The sequence below is a fragment of the Dermacentor variabilis genome, chromosome 2, assembly GCF_050947875.1.
Source record: "Dermacentor variabilis isolate Ectoservices chromosome 2, ASM5094787v1, whole genome shotgun sequence".
Taxonomy (NCBI): domain Eukaryota; kingdom Metazoa; phylum Arthropoda; class Arachnida; order Ixodida; family Ixodidae; genus Dermacentor; species Dermacentor variabilis.
The window spans coordinates 204,293,016-204,314,699 of record NC_134569.1 but is presented as its reverse complement, the minus strand read 5'-3'; the positions used below and the strand labels follow the sequence as shown (position 1 = coordinate 204,314,699).

Genomic DNA, 21,684 nt, shown 5'->3' with positions numbered 1-21,684 from the left:
TAGCGCCACATTTCCCTCTAGGGTACTTATTTAGAAACTCTATGTTGCTCTCTTTCCCAACTACATATCCCATTTTCAAAATGATGCGTTTATGGTCACTCCCTATGCTGCTATGCCCTTCCTCATCAATGACCATTTCTCTCAACTTGTCATGAATTACTTCTGTCATCAGACAGTAATCAATGGTCGATTGCCGGTTTCCCACTTCCCACGTCCTGTATGTGGGCATTCATGTCACCTAATAGGACAATTTCAGCACTATTCCTGAAACCCTTAATATCAGCACTTATGCATTCCACTAACTCTTTATTCTTCTCTGTGCAATTATTTCCGGTCCACAAATATGTAATGCCAAGCCAAGTTTTTTTCCCACTCATTGTACCTGATAACCCAAGATGCTCTTGACATTGTGAATTTACTCTTTTTCCATTTGGCTGCCTGATGGATGAGCATTCCGACTCCCCCTCCCTTAATTCTTTCCGACTTAGTTCTGTTGGTTCTGTCGCACCCTTCCCAAACATAATTCTCAATAACTGGCTGCTCTTCCGAGTCTCTAAGGGGCGTTTCTGTAACCGCATACACTCCTATTTGTTCTCTATGTAACTGCTCCTCAATCTTTGTCCACTTTTCCCTTTTTCTGCCGCCCCGCATGTTTATGTAGCCTATTGCATGGCGAGTTCTTTTTCTTGCTTTCCTCTTTTTTCTGTTATCGACGGCGATGCTCTTCTGAGGTTCCCGATCCAGTTCGCACGCAGCGCTGTTCACTCGCAGCGCAGTTCGCTCGCAGTTCGTTCGAACTGGTTGCGATCCAGTTCGCTCGCAGCGCCCTCACACAATTTTTCCACACGCGGCGCCTCAGTGGGAGAGCGTTGTTCGGCGTGTTCCGCTATTGTACGCTCTAGTCTAGTGGTTTCCTCTTGCTGTTGTATGCGGAGCGGAGCGCCGGTCGCGCATTCGAGCTGCTCCCGTGCGCGCGTAGCTTTCGTTCGTTGTGTCTGCGTGGTTTCGTATTGAATGACGATTGGAACGCCTTCAGTGCTGTTTCCCACGCCGAATGGGAGTTCGCAAGCCGACGCCAGAGCGACGTGGGGAATACCGTCTACCAGCCACAGACGCGTCAGATTTGCCGGCGTGCGGTGGTGTGCTAAGCCTTGCCTCGTTTACTACGAGGATTGGCTCGTCCGGTGGAGCGGCAGTAGATTGGCAAAATGTATCCCGTCCGCGCGCTCTTCGTCGCCATAACAACGACGGCCGCGTTTGCCAGTGCGGCAGTGCGAATGTGTCCCGGAGATGCCGTGTTCCGACCTGCGCCGTTCGGCGGCGAGGAATTCGCGCTTGGAAAAGTGACGCGCGAACCTTACGGCGCGTTTAACGTGAGCGGCTCGTGGTCATACCTCGTTCCTCGTGCAGCGCGCGACGTGAACGTAACATTTCGGTGGTGGCTTCCAGGAAGTGACGAGCTCGCACCGCTCATTCTACCTGCCGGCTACGACGGTAACTTGCCCGGAGAGCGACTCGGCGACGCGAATCTTACAGTCGTGTGCCACGGTCTGCCACCGAGGTTGGCGGCCGGTGCCCACGCGCTGGTGTCCGCGCATCGGCGGCACAGACCATCGGACGCGCTTCTCGAAGTCGTGTGGAACGCAGATTGTCATGACAGCGCCGACGGCAGCCGCGCCGCTGACATCTACTACTGCCCGGCGCATGCCGCGCCGGCCGACAGCGTCCAGTACCAGCAAGCCGCCGGTGACAGTCGCCTGGTCGCGCGTGCCGTGGCGCGAACTCTCAGCGGGCTGGTCAACGACCACGGATTCGAGCTCGCGCGGATCCACCTGCTCGGATTCGGCGTGGGCGCGCACGTCGTCGGATTCGTCGCGGACGAGTTGCGCTACTTCGACGACTCTGACAAGCTGGGCCGGCTCACGCTGCTCGATCCGACGGCGCCGCTGTTCGTCGCCAAGCTGGGTCTGGCGCACCTCAGCGGCCCCGGCAGGGCCGCCGTGTCTGAGGCCGTCCACACGAGCAGTGCCGAGCGCTGCGGTTACGGCATCGTCGAGAGGCTGGCCGATCTCGACGTGTACGTTAACGGAGGGGAGCGGCAGCCGTCGTGCCGTTCTAGCGTGATGTGCTCGCACGTCGTCGCGCTCGTGTATTACGCGCGTACCATGGAACGCTGCGCGACCGACACGGAGCTCCTCCCGGGATACTGGACGCCTGGCAAGCGAGGCGTGGTCCAAGTGCCCTTGGCAGGCACGAGTTGCGTGGTAAGCCAGCATGCGGGGCCCTCGGAAGACCGCGTGCAGAGTTCGGGTGGTTCGCCAGCTACGCGCAAACCGTGTGCTTTCGTGTGGGGCCTTGTAGCAGTCGCGTACCAGGTGGCTGCAGGCCGCTGGCGATGCTAAACTGACCGCAAGACTACGCGCGGTTTAGTAAGTGATTGACCAACGTGGGTAGCGACGCATCAGTGCGTGCCCCTCACATGTGATAGTTAAAGCGAAAGCAGCTTATCCCCAGTCGGTAAATGCGGATAACGTTGGTCGGGTGTTGATTAGGTTTTTTACCCTGTTCCCGGTTTGTACTGGTTTTGTTCGTGTGACAGTATGTTCACTCATGCCTGGTACTCTCATGGTTCACTATATTTAATGCGTGTTTAGCGTCACTGTCATTAGGACTGTGTTACCCGCAGATATTTAACCTGCATTTTCTTGCACTATTTTGTGTCCACATTGATATATGTTACGGCACGGCGTGTGTTCCTGGTCCTCGTTTTCCATTGTGTAAGAGTTATATGTTACATAGGTATTTGTTGTGAAATGTAGTAGTTGGTAATGCTGTCTGTTGTAAATTACTTTGCTTGTGGCTTTAGCATATGAGTAGAAGCCAAGCGCTGGGGGCTCGCAAGCAGCCGTGCTCTGTTTGGTATTGCCAACACCATGGTTTTATTTTCTTGGCTGCTCGGCTTAGTTCACTATTTTCTTTTTTTCTCAATGGAAGGACTGCATCAGGCCTGAAAGTGCTGCCAGTAAGAAACAAATTATATTTTGCCTCCTGCCATGCCCTGTGCATTCAAGCATCACTAGCATCTCTGTAATTTACGCAGTGTTTGGTTAAAATGCTTGTCTTGTAGTTACCGTCTCTTGAAACAGCCTTATCAAACACAAAGGGTCAGCAATATTATTACTGCTTGTCAAACTGTTCCATGATGATGTATGCTTGTAGACTACTGTGGCTACATGAGGCATAGGTAGACAGCTTCAGAGGGATGACATAGTTACTAACTTGAATTACATGCCTACAAATGTCAAAAACATGCCATTAGTCTTGCTTTTCAAAGGACCAGCAAACTTACATCAAGCTTTATCGTACCTCCCTTACTTCGAGTAGGATCTCTACATTAATGTGTTGGTAGTGAAAGCTGTTGTGGGCAGAAGGTATAAATTGATGTAGAGCAGCCAAACACAAGGCTTACAACACAAGATGGAGTAGTGGCCAGTCCCGTTGCTTGTAGTCAGTTTAGTCATTTATTTTGCTTTAGTTTCGGAAGCGCTATTCTTCTTTATCAGCCTCTTTTTATGTCCACTGCAGGATGAAGGCCTCTCCCAGCAATCTCCAATTACACCTGTCTTGCACTAGCTGATTTCAACTTGCGCCTGCACATTTCCCAATTTCATCATACCACCTAATCTTTGTGCCATCATCGACTGCGCTTTCTTTGCCTTGCTACCCATTCTGTAACTTTAATGGTCCACCAGTTATGTGCCGGCCCTACACACTACATAGCCTGCTCTGCTCCATTTTTTTTCTCTTGACATGTCGAATATCAACTATCTCCATTTGCCCTATGATCCACACCGCTCTTTCCTACCTCTGACTTAAAATTACACCTAAGACCTAATATCTTTCGTTACATCGCTCTTTTCGTGTTCTTTAACTTTGTCTCTAGGGTCCTTGTTGACTTCCAAGTTTCTGCCCCATATGTTAGCACCAGTAGAATGCAATGACTTTGCAGTTTTCTTTTCAATGGGAGTGGTAGACTCCCAGTAAGGATTTGATAATGCCTGCCATATGCACTCCAACCAATTTTTATTCTTCTGTTAATTTCCTTCTCATGATTAGGGTCCCTTGTAAGTAATTGACCTAGAGAAAAGTACTCCTGCACAGATTCTAGAGGCTGACTGGAGTTCATGAATTTCTGTTCCCTTGCCAGGCTATTGAACATTAATTTTGTCTTCTGCATATTAATCTTCAACCCCAATCTTACACTTTCTCTGGTAATGTCCTCAATCATTTGTTGCAATTCATCCCCAGTGTTGCTGAACAGGACAGTGTCACCTACAAACTGTAGGTTGTTGACATATTTGCTGTTGCTCCTCACTCCTAAGCCTTCCCATTTTATTAACTTGAATACTTATCAGCATAGAGTGAATAGCATTCCAGAAATTGTCTCCTTGCCTGACTTCTTTCCTAATAGGTAATTTTCTACTTTTCTTGTTAGGAAACAAGGTGGCTTGCAAATCTTTGTAGATGTTTCCGAAGTTATTCACATATGCCTCCTCTACTCCTTGATTACGCCGTGTGTCCATGACTGCTGGTGTCTCTACTGAATCAAATGCCTTTTCATTATCTATAAAAGCCATACAGAGAGGTTGATTGTGCTCTGCAGATTTCTCAGTTACCTGATTGATGACACAGACATGTTCATTTTAATTGTTGCTGAAAAAAGTGGCCATGTCAAGGGAAGTATAGGGAGCAAGTGTACAGGTGATCGGGAAGTAGATCAGTTTAGTCAAACAGAAGTGGCTGTAGTGCTAGCACGTACCAACTACAGCTGTAGTAGATGCCTTTCCAGTAAATGTTGTAACGATAATGGACAAAGTGGTGGCCTCATCTATTTGGTAGTTCATGGGACATTTTCTTTGGTACACAGCTGTTCTGCTAGATATCCTTGCAAACTTGCGTTCAAATTAAGTCGGAGTCCTAGCTACCAATTAGCTTAATTTTTAGAATATTGTCACGCTTTGTCTCCTCTCTTATTGCATCATGCACTCTGATACCAGCCGCACAACCACGTAGGTGCACTGGTCTGTGATGTGTTGTACTACTGACTCCTATTTGTATGATTTAACCTGGCTTCTGCATCGTGTCAAAAGCCACACTGCCTTTGGCACGATTTTGAACTGGTTGCAAAAAGATAAGCGAGGCAATTAATTACTAACTGCAGACTTGCTGAATTCTGGCTTCATGCCACAATTGCTGGGAAAACAGCTATCCATTTTAAAGGAAATTAGAAAATTTTCATGTATGTGCTTCTTTAAGATTCATGCAAATGGAACTAAAATAAAGCACTAGATGCTTACAACTTGTGTATATTTTGCCACGCTACACACATTCGTGGCTACTAAATCTTGTAGTTCTCTCTACTTTTTTTTACTCTGATCTTGTAGCGTGACAGAGATGACTGTTCACTTCATGGACTTTTTAGCATAGATTCAACTTTAACAGTGCCATTCAGTCCTTTTACTCTAACCTACACTGTTCTTAATTTCAGAATGCCTTTGCTAAAATTTTTTATATATGCTTAAACTTCGTTAGGTTTTCATACCTGAAAAGAAATTGAGGGGCCCTGAGAGAAAAGGGCGTTACAGGAAGTGTACTTAGAAGTTGGCGCTCTTGTGTCTCATGTACTTGTTTATGTACTAACTGTTGTTGTTAGATGTCTTGTTTTTCGACACTGTAAAGACACTTGCCCCGGAATTTGCTTTGCACGCACAACACTCACTCATTTTGCTCAGACTCTTTTGAGATTTGAATCAGTGAAAAGCAGCACGCACCATAAGATGCATTTCCTCGAACTATGTAATTTTATGTTTCCATCACTGCCTATCTGCTCCATGTAGGCTTTCCTCATACCACTTTGCTTATCAGGTCACAATGAAAAGCAGCTGGAAATACAGCCAGATGGTTTACAACAAAGTACTTGGGGGTCTCAAAAATCTTTTGTTGTACAAGTCACTTTGGTATTAAGATCACGCACCATACCAATTGCAGTAAAGCATCCTAGGCACATTCAGAGAAAGAAAACTTTAATACGAATTCAAGAGGTACTTAGTGAAACAAGTCGCTAATTTTCTTTTGTGCACTTTGTATAACCGTATCTTCGATGGCAGTTCACCTTAGGATATCTCGATTCACGACATGCCCTGTGGCAAAATCAGGGAGAAAGGCAAGGTACAACTACAAAGAGTTTGATGGTGCTATATTGGCTCCCTTGTCATCATAATTCATGGTTTTTCTGCAGGCTTGAAATTGAAGATAATATTTGGTTCAAACCACTGCTGGGCCTTTTCTTCCCGGACTGCTAGCTCATGGAAACATTTTTACAAAGAGCAAGCGAAGATTGCTGAACTTAACACTGTTTCACTGCTGCCTTCACCTCTGTTCCTCTGTTTTCTGTTCATGACATGTCACTCATATCAGTATCAAACAGATCAACACGACGTTTTCATCTGTGACATATCTGTCAGCAATCCAGAGTGGGGTGTAGTGGTGTTTCATTGTAGTGGTATTGACTGTAGAGGCATTCACAATGCATACAATCGATAGGAATTCAGCGAGAATGTGTGGAATCCTTCGTTATCAAGGTTATTTTGTTGTAGAGGCACTCATCGTAGAGTGCCTCTATGACATTATAAATACTTGACTAAAACGTGAAGCAGCGCGAAGAAGACGAAGACAACAAACAAAAACACACAACAGGACGAGTGCTGTTGTAAATCATCTGACTAATTTTAGCTGCTGTGTGTTTCCGTTTGTTGTCTTCATCGTCTTTGCGCTGCTTCAAGTTTTACGCGAGATGAACCAACTCACCCAAGTCGAGTTGTTGCTCCTATAAATGTTCTTCCTTTTAACCTCTTCAGAATTCTTGACAACCTCGGCTTGTCAGGAAGTGATTGTCCCTTTCTGGCTTATGACAGGCCCATCCTCTAGTGGTCGATATTCTATCATCATCTTTTATTGAACGAGACTTCTGACACTATTTGCGTACATATTTCTGGGTTTTAGCCATGTTTTTTGAAGTACCTCACATCAGAGAAGTGTGCCATTATAGTAGATTTCTCTTTCTCTTTTTTAATTTTCTAATGTGAGCCCTTAAAGGGGTGGAGACATCAAAATTTTCGTTCATGCGTTTGTTGATTCAAACGTTGCGTCATGCTTCAGGGAGCACGATACACACAGCGGGATTCATATAGATCCGATAAATAATTTAATAATAGCATTATTATACCGAGCGATTTCGGTTTCGGTTTCTGGGCTCCGGGGGATGCTATGACGTCACAGAGGAGGAAACGCAACATGGCTTGGTCACGTGGCCCACAAAAAATAGTGACGTAAAACTATGCTGCGTCGTCTGCTCGCGCATACGCGTGCTCTGTCAGCAGAGGTCAACCACTGGCGATTCGAAGTGCATGTGGCGATTATTATAATTATTGCGAAGAGCGACAACAACGGTAAGAAAATATTGCGGCTTGTGAGAGTCGGTGATTCATTCCGAAGCGCCGTAAGCTTTAGCTTTGAAGTGAACCGGAAAAGGCCTAGCGACGATATCGGCGGCGCCAAACGATCAGAGGTGGTGAAGCTGCCGTCGATGCCAGAGCGACCACTCCTCGGTCGCTGATTGGCCGCTTCGTCGTACGGCTGCCGCACAAATGGGTCCCGGGCGCGTCCTCTCTACGGCAAGGAAATCTCGCCGTTCGCGAGCAAAACCGCCGTCGCACGGGGGCCCGCGAACGGCAAACGGCGTGCGGCGAGTTTCCGTGCCGGTAACGTGGACGGGCCGGTAACGTGGAAAGGCTAGGCGAAGGAGAGTCCGCTCCGAGCTGCCGAACTACGCGACTATGCGAGGAGAGAAGCAGACAACACGAACGCCGCATACCCTGTTTGCCGTTCGCGGGCCGGCGTGCTGCGTTCGTGTTGTCCACTTCTCTCCTCTTGTGTCCGTGTCTGCACGCCTTACCCCTTCTTTGCATTAAGAAAGGATTTCTATATGCCTGTAGCTCGGTCGTAGTGGAGGCTATGCTCGGTTGCTCGGCTCAGCAGGCTCCGTAATCGGCATTTCATCGCTACTCATCATACGTCACGTTTTTGTGCTGGTGTGCTATGACGTCAATATTTTCGTTCCTCCTCTGTGACGTAGTAACTGCCGCGCTAGCGATGGGTCTCGACTACGAGAAGGAGTTTTTAATGACTCTTTGGAGCTCAATTAAAATTATTTTGAAATGTTTGCAGCGTCCAATACCTCGTTCTGGGTGTCCTTGCATACGGAAGCAGCCTACAACATGCTTTTTATAGCCTCAAAATTTGGTGTCTCAACCCCTTTAAAGGGGTAAATGAATGCAGTGATATTGCTTGAGGATGCACAATTTTCCTAGTGGAAATCCTTACAAACAGATCGTGTTGCACTTCGTGCTGTACTCCAAAGCATGAAGATTAAGAAAATTTTAGTCAAACCACCGTTCTGTATTGTTACTGGTCAGCTATAATAAATGACAGTGTGCTGACAAAAATTCAGCCCTGACTCACAAGTTTTGGCTGAACGTTTCAGCTAGCATGCACCTAGCAATTTGCATTGAGCTGGCGGAAGAATCCTATAGATATACTATAGGGTTACATTGGGGTCACTGAACAGTCTGTTTTCTTTGCAACTGCTGCCGATTTAATTCACCGTCGGTTAACATGCATACATGCATGCGCCAATGTTTTGATGCCTTAATTTGATGCCTTGCTGAGGACTAAGTAGAGCATTCATGTACTTGTCCTGCTTGGAATTCCTCGCACATTGTTTTCAGAAGTTGCAGGCTTTGTGTTAGCTTTTATAGCCGGTGCATATATTTTCATGCAGCAGAAGTGCTGTAACGGCCATCTCGTTAAATGCTCATGCATGCCACATGTGTAACCATTGCAACTACTGTTAATGCGTAAGCTTTACAGTGCTGTAAATAGCACCTATCTAGAACTTTCAGGTCTCAGTAAAATTAATTTCTTTTTTTTTTTGCAGCAGAAAAAATAACAAATTTAAAGCTTTTGAACTTTCAAAATGATGCCCAGAACCGAAGTAGTTAAGGCAGGCCTTTTGGACTACGTATGTGGTTTGTGAAGGGATCCATAGACCTCATTTCGTTTCTGTACATGGTTTAGAACCTTGGACATGAGATTTTAATTTTTCCAAACAGTAGTTATGAGCTAGAAATTGAGCCGATCATTGTTTTTCAGTCTTCAGGCTTTTTAGGTGTGGCAGGGCATAGCATTTAAAAAACTACATATTCGTATAGTGCTTCGGTTAAGAAGAGTGCTCATGCAGCTTGGAGCCAAGCATTCAGATATTTACTCCATGAGAACATTGTGCTTGTGAACAGATAATATTATTGTTAAGTTCTCCCATGTTGGAAAATGTCCAGAATCGCTAAGGTTAATTTTGTGCTGAAATTAATGGTATCCAAAGTTAATATTCTGGAGCACATATTCATGCTCGCTAACTGATCATGTCTTGCATGTCCTGTATGTTGCATGCTGTCTGTAGTGGTCCTACAGACAGTAGGCATCTGCTGCTTCGTGCAAGCTATAGGGCAGGCAAAACCTTGTGCTTTATTCTCGGATGTTCATTTTTGGAGATACCTTATCACAAGGTTATACAAGTGTGAGAGACATCAATGTGTATGAGTGACAGCATTCTTGGCACAGTGGCAGGAATGCTAGTCGTGTGAAGTCCTGTGAAGGTGAGAGTACGCCTGAAAGTGAGAATACCATCCTTGAACTGGCATCAGCAGCTGTGTGCTTTAGAAGCATTGGTAAACAGCACAGGCTCTTGACATTGCTGGTGCGATAGTGCAGCTGACTGAAGAAAACAATTTGTTCACATAGGGGGTAGGCATTATCCAGGTGTTTCAAGTTGTTTCAGTGCTTTCCAGGTGTGTGGCTCATAGCTGCAGTTAGCGAAGCGTCGTTAAGGGAATTGGAGACATATTAAGGTAATCAAAGGAGGAAAACAAAGACAAGGTCGTTTTCCTGTCCCTTTTTTGCCAGCCTTGGTTGCATTCTGCGACCTCATATGTTGTGCGCTGACAGACAGTTAGGGCAATTCAAGCCCAGGTGTGAACTTTCAGCTTCGGAAAGAAAAGGTGCACTTTGGGGAGAAACTTGCATTTGGCTGTCTTTACTTCTCAGTGTTTTTTATTTCATTTGAAGCTGTGCTTGTGTAGGTTACTTTCTAGGCTTGTATTACTGCATTATGGAATTCATCAAGGTTAAGAATTTTCAGGCAAGTTGCGCAACTGCCTGAAAAGTCGCAGTTCATTATACGCTTGTAGTACTTGCCCACTCCTGACAGAAAAGCTAAATTTAGTTGGTATTTCGAATTCCTTTTATTGTTCTTTTTTCAAATAAATTCCAGGGCAGTTGACAGATTTGTCTTACAGTTGCTGTGTGCAATTAACACATCTTTGTTCAAGTCACAATACAGTTGACGCGTCTGAATGCATTCCTTCTTTTGACAATACTGTGAACAGCAACAATGTTGGTGATGTCATGGCATTTGTACAGTGGCAGTGTAAAAGGGAATACCTGATTAGTATTAAAACGATTTCACCAGGTAGACCTAAATAAAGCATGCTTGATCTGTGCCAAGGCTTTCGTGTCAACACTTGAGTTGCACTCGGTACTAAAATACTAATTTTGTGCTCCCTTCAATAGTGGATTGTAGTGTACATATATAATTCGAGATACATAAGGTGATGAAGTGTTGGAGAGGTGCAAGATTGATTACAAATGAGAACATGAAAACACTGCCGCGGACCTTGGAATGTAAATATAATTCTACAGGTTAAACTACCAAGACCTCGTGGAAGTCCTGCTATTGTTGATGTCTTCAATCTCCGTTATAGCTTCTTTGCAGAATGACGTGACTGTGATCGTGCATTTAATCCGCGTCACATTACCACTGTTCACTCATATCTAAAGGCACTGTGTTCTGTAGCAAGGTTTTAATGTCCTTGTTTTTACAATTGCTGTGTGTTGAGTAAAGAATTTTATTGTTTTGTTTACTAAGAAAGCCACCTGGGCATTTGTCCACATTTTAAATGTGTGAATCCAGTTCCTGATAGGTTTAGTGTAAGTACAACATTTTCTCCACTGCACGCCTTTCAATTTTGAAAACCTTGTTGATTACTTGCAGTGTGCCTATAGTGTACTGTTACACCAATTATGTATTTGCTAGGTTTAGTCTATTGATGCATGTGTGTTTTAGTGAGCTAGTCTTCCTCAGCTGTCTACTAATTGACTGAGATTGTTGTTCTATTCTTTGTTGCGCACATTCTTTGTTTTCCATTTTGTAGAGGTGTTTTTTGAAGCCGCCATGTGACACATGCTTGAGCTTGTGCACAATTGTTGCATTTACCACATCTTGCCCCTTTCTCTGTGAGCTGGACAGGCACAACTCCCAGCAAACTTGCCTCCCCCCCCCCCTAAAAAAAGAAGGCCTGTTTTTGTTCTAGCCATCAGCAATGTCCTCAGCAGATGGCATTGTTGTCAGGGTAAAAAATGCTTGTTGAAAGAAGAAAAGAAAAAGATATGTATACATATATATATTCATTTTCATGGCTTGCTTTATCACCATCGGTTATCTATATTTATAAGCATTGACCTCAATACTGCAAATCCTGTCCACACATTTTACGGCACGCATTTACTTTTTTGAATAATTTACATAAATGTATGTTACTGAAAGATAATGTGACCATATTTTATAGACACCGAAGCGGGACAGGGACGGGGGGGGAGGGGGTTAGGTAGGCAGGAATGAGACCATTTAAATGTCGTACATTTTTATTTCAAACATGCAAGTGCTATTTTCGTTTTGTCGAACAAAACCATGCAAAACATTCTCCTTCTTTAATACTTCTGGTACTTCAAATTGGAATGTTTCTTCTTCAGCAAATCTTCCTTTTTGCAAAGATGCCCAAAGTATTGCTTGCACATCATGCATACATTCGCCTTCAGCACAAGCATGGCTTTTAGTGTGGCTACTTTAAGCTGTGCCTTCTCTGCAGTCCATTTCTTGTTCATGAGAGAAAACACCCTCTCTACCGGTGCATTTGTACCTCGCAGGCACATGCAATACTCCAGCAGTGTCCTTAGGAAAGAGCTTTAGGACCCTCTCAACACCTGGCATCAATTCCAACCACCCGGTCTTGTAGCCCAGAAGCAGCTGGTGTTCCACTGATGCAAAACCACAAAGCTCTTTGAAAGACTCCACTTCGACCGTGTAAATGTAAAACTACGAGTAGATTTTCACAATCATAGCCTCAATATTCAATGGTAGGCAGTCGCCAGCAGTCTGAATGGTGTTGTGTACAATGTGTACAGCACAGCCAATTCCAAAGATCTTGTGATCTATAGAATCTTTCAACTTCAAGAAAACGTTGTTCTTCACGTTTCGCACAGTACCCCCAAAACTGCATTTGGCATTGTCAGCACTGAAAGCAACCAGCTTTAATGTGACTTGGTTGGCTTCAAATGCATCCATGATATAGTGGCTCATCATGGCTGAAGTCTCACCTGGCAAGGTGTCAATCCCAAAGAGCTTCGTCTGCACTCCTGCAGCAGCGGTGAAGTAGCGCTCCATTACCGGCAGCACCTTCAAATCCTTGTGGTTGGACGCATCACAGAAAACTGAGGCAAGTTTAGCCTCCTGCAGGTCAGTCTTCAATTCTTCCTCTGCAGATGGGGCAAGCACGTTCAAATCAATTGCTTCTGTCTTTGTGCGCAAAATTCTTCGTTGAATAATTTCTGCGCAAGCTTTAAAGTACAGCCCATAGATCGGAAGCTCTAGTTGTGAGCGATCATGTGATCTCCTTTTCCTCAGCACATTCCTGTCTGAAGAACCAGGTTACTGCGCTGGAATTAGTAGCAGCCGACACGCTCTGCTTGTGCTTGACAGAGCTAATGTGCTTTGCTATGTCCGAACATCCGTCGTGAGCGATGGAAAAGCCTGCCCCACACTCATCACAGTGCACATTCCTCTCTGACTTACTCTTCATGATGATCGCATACTCTCTTCCCAGATGTTCAGTAAATTTGCACTTGCGTTTCGGCATTGTGGCCGGCAACACGACGAAACTTCAAGCCTAAAATTCAAAAACAAAGCCATCCTGAAGCGCCGTTAACAAAGGCAGTCGAAAAGTTTGACTCTGATTGTGGCTGCGGCTCACTGAACAACGCAAGCCTTCGAGCCGTAAGCAGCACGGAAGCAATCCTTGTCCAGCATATCCATGCCTATCCAGCCAGTCGTGCAAGCAGACGCAAGTTTGGGTAGGCCACGGACAGCTGGTGCTGCCACGCTATGATGGATAAAGCCATTGGCTTTAGTGATGGACACAAAATTTCTTCGTAGGATGTTTCGAACACGTACGATTTTGAAAACAGACAAAGGAGAAAAATAGACTTGCTCGTGTTGCTCGTACCACCCATGTTTCAAAGGAGATGATCCTGAGAGCTATTTATCAACTAAAGCTTCATTTGGGAAAGAAAAGCGGGACAAAATGCCATCCCACAAGCACCTTGGTGGGACAACGGGACCATGGCTGCAAAAGTGGGACTGTCTCGCCTAAATGGGCACGTCTGGTCACTTTACTGAACGATGCTTCAAAAGTTGGATTTAGACTCTCACGACATCCAACTGAGTCAAGTACAGTGCTGCATTTAGAATCACACAATTTCACAGGGAGATTGTTAGCCTCTCATCATCATTCATGTCCACTTCTACTTCTGTTGTCTGTGTGTTTATAGCGCAGTAAGCCCCCTTATTTACAAGATGTAAATTGTGAGGCCCAATTTGTGAAGCCGACGGCTATACAAGGTTATTCTCATTGATTACTGCACACATGACGCAGTTTACAGTGTCATCTGACAAGACTGTGTAGTTTCATCTCATTTTTTATCCCCTGTGCCTGCATCTTGTATTGTAGCTACTGCACAGAGATGTTTGAAAAGACAGTGTGTCACATTGAGTGCTTACGTCAATATTCAGCTGCATCCTAGTAATTCTGCAGCAGAGGTGCATCATCACTGGCTTGCCTTGTCCTGATGTGTGTGCGCTTCTTTGCGTATGCGATTGATGTATTCACTCAATGACCTTTCCATCTGCAGGCTTGTGTCCACGACATAAGGCCTTATAAGTGATCACTGCACCCCTTTCGAGGCACTGAGGGGACTGCCTGTGAATGTGTCTGGGTGTGTTTTTGTAGCTACTCACTCTTAAAGGAACATTGAAAGAGTACTAGTATGTTCTGCTGTGGTACGGGAAGTCAGGCTTGCAAACAGAGAGATGAATAACATGAGGACAACACAAATAGTCATTCTACCTCAGTGTGCATTTGCGCATGCCTGTTTTTCTGTACCGCGAGTTTGTACTGATAGTCAAGGGTAAAACGGACGCAGACTAAAAACATTAAAAGAAAAGAAACCAAGACGACACAGCTCCCATACTGGGGCCGACGACACAGCTCCCATACTGGGGCCTTATTCACAATTTTGTGAACAAGGCCGCCGAGAGAAAATTCTGAACAAGGCTCCCATATGGGAGTCGAAACGTCTTGGTTTCTTTTCTTTTAATGTTTTTGGTGGGCGTCCGATTCACCCTTGACTATGAGCAATCCTGCCCAGATGAGTTTTTGTCGAACTCTTGAGTTTAGTTTGTACTTCATTCATTATAAGGTAAAGCTGTATTGTTAAATTACGCTTCTAGGACACTAAAATTGACGAGTCATACCATACGCAAAAACTTGGTCAACCTGAAAAGATGCATGAATGAAAGAGGCAATGTGGTGGTGATGGAACCTTGAAGTTCTAGCACCAGCTGGCTGAGATGTGGATTTTGGCAGTATCTTCCCCGATCTCGGTGTCGGTTTTTTAATAAGAAAAAAGACATATTGCATCCTAGAGAACCAAGGACTCAACCTTGGCTTTTTCTAACTTTTTCACGGTACAAGAGCGGCCTAAGACGGGTATAAAATTACCTTGAAATACATGAGGTCACCTCTGACACACCGGCACTGTAGGTAAGCACGAAAGTCGAAAAAGGAAGCCTTGGCCTTTATTTTCTCCAATAGTTACCTAATGATTTGCACAAGACATTCGATATAATACTGTGGCAGGGTGTGTATTTTTATGACAGAGAAAGCAAGGCACACAGATAAGCAAACGGGAGCACTTCTAACAACTTATGTTTATTATTGAAACATTTCGTGTTCATATATATATACATCATTGTACAATGATGTGGTGCTTCTTGTCTAACATACTGACAAGTAAAAAGCAAATTTCTTTTTCCATCAACAAAAAGATTGTGTGCTGACGCACATGGGCCTTTCACTACTTATGGCATTCGTCTCTCTAATTTCGTGCATGCATTATGGTAGGTGATTGTGCAGCAGTTTGAAAACAGTGGTGAGAAATTGCAGTCATTGCGGTGTACTGACAAGTGCCCGTCCTTGTAATGTGCAACATTTTGTTTGTGTTCTTTTAGCCGGTCATTTACAAAGCGGCCCGTCAGGCTGATGTAGTTGTTTAGCAACTACCGCACACTGTTATTTGAAGCAGTGTTCGTATTGTGAACATTCAGCTGCAATCTAGTAATGCTGCAGCAAAGGCGCATCATCAATGACTTGCCTTCCCCGTTGTGTGCATCCAGTGATCGATGTGTCCACACATTGACCTTTCCATCGGTCGGCTTGCATCTGCAACGTGTGGCTAAGTGACCGCTGCACCTCTTTCAAGGCACTGAGTGCACTGCCGGCAAATGTGTCTGGGTGTGTTTTTGTATTGGGCTCATTCTTAAAGGAACACGGAATGTTTAAATAAACCTCACTTGTTGGAACCACTCCCGTTTCTTTATCTGTGTGCCTTACTCTGTCTTGTCTTAAATGCGCACCCCACCTCAGTATGCAATTCCAAGATGCCGAAGAAGCAGCACTCTTGAAAGAAGACTTTTCATCTAAATTAACTTACAGTAGATTCTTCTAGTTCCTATTGTTCTCCCGCTCAATCTGTAAAACTGTAGTGACCTCTTGACATTAGAGCCAGAAAAAGCATGCCCAAATGGAACTTCAGCTGCTCCCGCATCAATCGGAGCATCCACATGACCTTAATTCTGTAATATCACCATGGCACTCCCAGCTTGCAGGTGAGAGGACCTCTGCACATTGAATGAACCAGGCGAGTGTGTTTCGAGGGCTCGACTTCAACTGACCCATTATATACCACACCACACGAGCGCTCTAGAGGGTTTGAAAGCAACTTAGTCGAGTGTACCAGAACTGTTGGTCCTTCCTGCCCCTTTATTCACTCGCAAGTTTTCAGCCACCCAATTTTGTGCACATCTCTTCAGTGGCGGTGCTCGTCACGGCAGGGGTTAATGCTTCGCACTTGCGCTTCAGACTCAAGTTTCATTCGTAGCTTACATGCTGGATTTTATGCTGCCCTCTTTGTTGTGGCACGACCAAGTGAAGTGTCTTTTTTGTTGTCGTTGTTGTTGGGGCATGGTGGTACATGATTTTATAGTGTCTAGGAACCCTGAGAGATAAGCACTGTTGGTAAATTACACTTCTACAATACCAGGAAAAGCAACACTTATGCGAGAGTATTCTATGAGCCAGAAAATACTCAAATGTGAAAGAATGGCTTGTGGTACGCCGCCTCAAAGTTCCCACACCATCTTGCTGCCGAATAGTGTAGTATTCTGGCTGTGTCTGCTCAGGCCTAGTTAAACGTTTATTGGTTACGGTAGCTTACATTGTATTCTTGAATAAAAGGCTCAATTCAACAAATTTTGCGAACCCTTACAGTCCCAAATAGAAGAAAACACTGAAATTTATAGCATCGCACCGACATGCTGGCGCTGTTGTTTTCAGAATGAAATATAAAAAGTGTGAGTTCTGCCCTCATTTTCTCTCCTGGCACTGAATGTTAAAAGTTTTGAAAGAATGCTTTATCTGCTTTGACTGATTTAGTATTTCTCTTTTAGTGTGCTCACTAGCTCAGGAAATGAACATTAAATCCTTTATGTGCTAAGTCCATGAGAGAGGTCATTCTCAGAGTTTTACCATCCTAGGTTAGTGTACTGCGTATTATGATGATCAACCTATGGGCTGAAAATTGGAGGATAAGAATGAAAACCGAGAATATGTTAAGGACTGTGCAATGGGCAATGCGATACAAATAGTGGGTGTAATGTTAAGATGGAAAGCTGGCAATATGGATTGTAAAGCAAATTGGTCTAGTTGATGTTTTAGTAGAGATTAACAAGAAGTGCTATGAGGCCGGTAACGTAATGGATAGAGTTGATAACTAATAATCTGTTGGAATAATAGTGAAAGCAACAAGGGAACGAGAATGCAAAACCAAGAACAAGAGATTAGATAGTGTGGTAAGACTAGAAAATTTACAGACATAGCGTGGAATTGGCTGGCACAACAAGTTGAAAATTGGAGCCCAGTCTGCCTTGCTTGGCGACTCTTTCACAACATCATCTTGCACTCCTTTGGTGCAAAAAGAAACAGAATTTTTGCAGAGAAACAAGTCTGACTTAGCTGAATTATCTGACCAAGGTACAGTGTAGGCGATGCCAGTCTGACGTCAGATTTGGTAGCTTTTTAACACCAAGTGGGCGCCTTTTGTGCGGTGAAAGGTCAAAGAAGCTGTCATGTCGAATTGTTGCTAACTTGTGGATTAATTGTAGTTATGGCGATTAACAAAGAACCCCATTGTGCTTCAGCGGCCATCGCATTCTGCAGCTGAAAAAGTAGTGGCTTTGCTGCCTGGCTGCCGCCGCATTCTGATTGAGGCTGAATGCAAAAATGCTCATATACTGCACATTGAGTGCACATTAGAGGACCCCAGGTGGTCCAAATAATCCGGAGCCTTCCAGTGCAGCATCCCTCATAGCCCAACATGCAATTTCAGGACATTAAACCGTGAAATAATTTTTTTTTTAGCAGATGACCACTGTTAATAAGACTGCCAAAGTCTACAATGTCAAGGAGAGCTGGCACAGCAATCTGAAGGGCAGTGCCAGGAGTTTTTCGTTTTGTCTTTTCCAGCTTTCCAACCTTCTGTTTACATCGAGGCTGACCTGTGCACAATTCTGGAAAAGTGATCTAGCTTATTTTATGATCTCCCCTTAGTGTCCTGGTGTGTTTAATACACCTGAAAAAATTGGCATTATTAGTCTTAGAGTACTCATGCATAACTTTCGTCTTTTTTTTTTTTTTTTTTTTGTATTGTCAAATAGTTGTAGACTCCCAAATCATGGTATGAGGCCTCAATTAGCACAGAGAAGTTGTAAAATATACTATCTGGTAGTGCAATAAATTTAAAATGGGCAGAATTGAGCACACCTTTCTGGTATAGCATGTGTTGACAATAGCTCCTCCGCACACTGCAAAAATAGAGAGAGGGCCACGGATATAGCCTGTGCCATTATGACCCTACTGGCTGTTTTCGCTTTTTTGTCGCGCTCCTCTCCCACAGAGTCTGATGTGCTGCCGCTGTGCGATCTTGTTTGTTCCATTTGTGCTGAAGTTATATTAAGTGCTCATATTCAAGTTCTACAAAGTTTTAAAAATCGCCTGTGGCAGATACCATAATGCTGGTCGTTGAGCTATACTATCAAGAGGCGGACGTTACTACCACGAGAAATCAGAAGACATATTTGACTAATTATAATTTACTAATTAAGCTCCTAATTACTTTTTGGCACATATTTCAATTTACGAATTGCAGTCGGTGATATTGTGAGACACATCCACTCGAAGAACTTCCCGAAATGTGGGATGAAATACGTAGGCATTCCGGTTACTTTTGTACTTCAGTGCATAAAAGAGCTTTTTGTGAAAGAAGTGGACCAACAGTGCATATTTAGCATGAGAGATTCGACAAGTGCAGCTTGCTGTATAACTATTTTGTGGTAAATTGTGGAACAATAGAGGCATAGCACAGACTTGTCAATGTGGTCGTAGACCAAACGACAAGCCAGGTGTGGTAAAACGAGACTGGACTGTCACAATAAAAGCTGTATTTTAGTAGATACAACTTCCTCATATTTCTCACCTCTGAAGTAGTTCCCTTTACTAGCAAAACACAGCTCCCTACGTCACTTCCAAAATGGAACGCTTCTTCAGAAATAAGGCACAACTCTGTGAATTTTTTATGATTTTATCAAGTTTGTTGAAATTGCATTCTCTCAAGGATGTCTTCAACTTAGGAAATGTGATAATCTCATTGGGGCCATATCTGGAAGATGGGGTGGCTGTTGTAAAATGGTCGGTTTGTTTTTTGCCTGAAAATTGTGCTCAAGAAGCAACGAATGAGCTAGTACATTGTCATGGTGCACAGCCCAACCCTGGTTCGGCTACAGCTGAGGCCTCTTGTAGCGTACAGCTTCTCTCAAGCGCTTCAGAACTGTTACGTAGAACTTGTTGTCTGTTCACATGGAACACATTCGTAGTGAATTACACTTTGCCGGTCAAAGAAAACTGCTAGCGTCACCTTGTGGTTTCGACTCATCTGAGCTTTCTTTGGTTGGGGCGATGCTTGTCCTAGCTACTGTGGTGACTGATACTTTGTTTTGATGCTACACCTCTACACCCTGTTATGTTTCAGCTCCTGTTATGATAGTTTTCAAAAACCCTTCATCAGCGCTGGCATGATCAGGCAATTCGTGACTTGTTAACACCTAAAGCACAAACTTTGCAACAGTGTGATGCATTTTACCAGAATTGCTTGTCACGATCGGCAATCTATCTGATGGCCAAACGGCAGTTTTGGAAAACCAAATCATAAACTTTATTGGTATGAACATTGTCTGTTGACATGAAAGTTGTCCAATTCGGAGATCTTTGTCAGTCGGTGTTTTTCCATTTTGAAATGACAGTGCCAGTCGAAACATTGTGATTGGCTCATAGATTCATCCTAGAAAGCTTGTTAAAGCATTTCCCATGTTTCAGTCACAGTTTTCCCAAGTTTGAGGCAGAATTTCACACATGCGTGTTATTCATCGGATCCTCAACTCTCGCTGGCTCAAAAAAATCACAAACTAGCCTCGGCACCTATAGATTTTAGTGGCTGTAGCTTGCTTACTGGCAGTGACAGAGTGACACAGCAAGAGGCATTAGTTCACCAAAAGCTGCTGCTAGTCAGCACCACTTGCATTCTGTTTACTGGTTTCAGTGCTCTGCAATCATTAACATTCTTTGATTGCACTTCATAGATTCTGGGCAGAAGCACTAGTGGCAACGTCCCATGATGCTGCGTTCAGCCATAATGGATTACAAACATAATTGTGTCATGTGACTCTTATGGTAACAACATTTCTGGTGACACACATACGCCAGCATAGAAGTAAGGCATAGTTCCACATTGCAGTAGCAGTTGTGCATCTTCTGGTTAAGCACAATGCTGCAAAATGCCACTCCAAGCACTGCTGCTTCCATCTCTGTGCTCTAGCATTAATCTTTGCTACTGTAAAGAAGTCCACTAACTTTGCCTGTACTAGAGATGTCCTTGTGAGTAATGAAAGTACCAGTTTTGATTTATATCCTATGTTTTCAGTTACGCAATACATCAATGTTATGAACAGCCGTAGCTGATAGCATCATGATATAAATTCCAGCAGCCTGTCCTGTGCCATTACACTGCAGAAACATACACTCTTAGTTGAAGAAGTGCTAGCCTCAGATCCAACCTCTATCCTTACGGCACCTGGTGCACCCCAGTGTACAATAATTTGTGGGGGTGCCCTGCACCAAATTCAGCTCCTGTCATTAATTGCTGCTTACACTTGATGCCCTGCTGGTTGCTGAAAGCATACCACCACAGATAGTAATAGCCTAGTACATGATGCATTCCATAAGTTATACAAACCTGCAACATTTATAATGAACACACTGTATCTTTTTCAATATTGATGCTGATCCACTTGCTTACCTAAGGTGCAAAATGAACACTCTTGCACTAAAGCTGTCATATTGTAGTTGAATCCTTTGTTTGGCAAATTCTTTGAGTGCTGCATTGCTATATCTTGTGTGCTGCCCTGAGAGTATTAACAGGCATGGGAAATTCTTGAATGCATCCTGTGACTGTTTTCTGCTCTGATTTTTTTTTCGAGTTAAGCTGATGAGAATGAACACACCTTTTAGCTTTGTATTCATCTTTGTTGCTATGATGTTTGTCATGTATTTATTGTTAAACTTGTTCATCCTGTTACATTTATGCATACTTTTTATGCATGGTCATTTTCTGCGGTTGCATTCATAGTCAACAAAGAAAGGTGACTTCGTACAGCTAAGAGAAACATGAATTTTGATATCTCATGAATGTGTTAACCAGAATCTGAAAAGTGCAGCTAAAGAGGATTAGGATCTGTACCAGAACATATGCTTGACTCTCTAGCCATGTGTTTGTATTAGTAGCATGCTTAGCATATCCAGAAATGCGCGACCATGCTAACCTTATTTTGCTTGCTGTTTACTAAAGCATGTGTTCGTGTAAGATGCGAATATGTTCAGGAACTGCACAGCGTGAGCGTGCACGTTATTCCACAAGAGATGTGCCTGGCAAAGTTTGAATATTTAACAC

At 44.0% G+C, this 21,684-nt stretch overlaps 1 protein-coding gene and 1 pseudogene across 1 annotated transcript; one reads left to right on the top strand and one right to left on the bottom strand.

Moving 5' to 3' along the window:
- Window positions 1–930: 930 nt before the first annotated feature.
- Window positions 931–3,124, top strand: LOC142573051 (uncharacterized). Its single transcript, XM_075682554.1, has one exon. It carries the CDS (start codon window positions 1,209–1,211, stop codon window positions 2,400–2,402), a length of 1,194 nt encoding a protein of 397 aa, XP_075538669.1. The 5' UTR covers window positions 931–1,208; the 3' UTR covers window positions 2,403–3,124.
- A 9,496-nt stretch (window positions 3,125–12,620) lies between these two features.
- Window positions 12,621–13,785, bottom strand: LOC142570635 (uncharacterized; annotated as a pseudogene).
- Between the last annotated feature and the right edge of the window lie 7,899 nt (window positions 13,786–21,684).

Excerpts from the sequence above, each read along its gene's own strand:
- LOC142573051 (XM_075682554.1), top strand. The coding sequence starts at position 1,209 with ATGTATCCCGTCCGCGCGCTCTTCGTCGCCATAACAACGACGGCCGCG.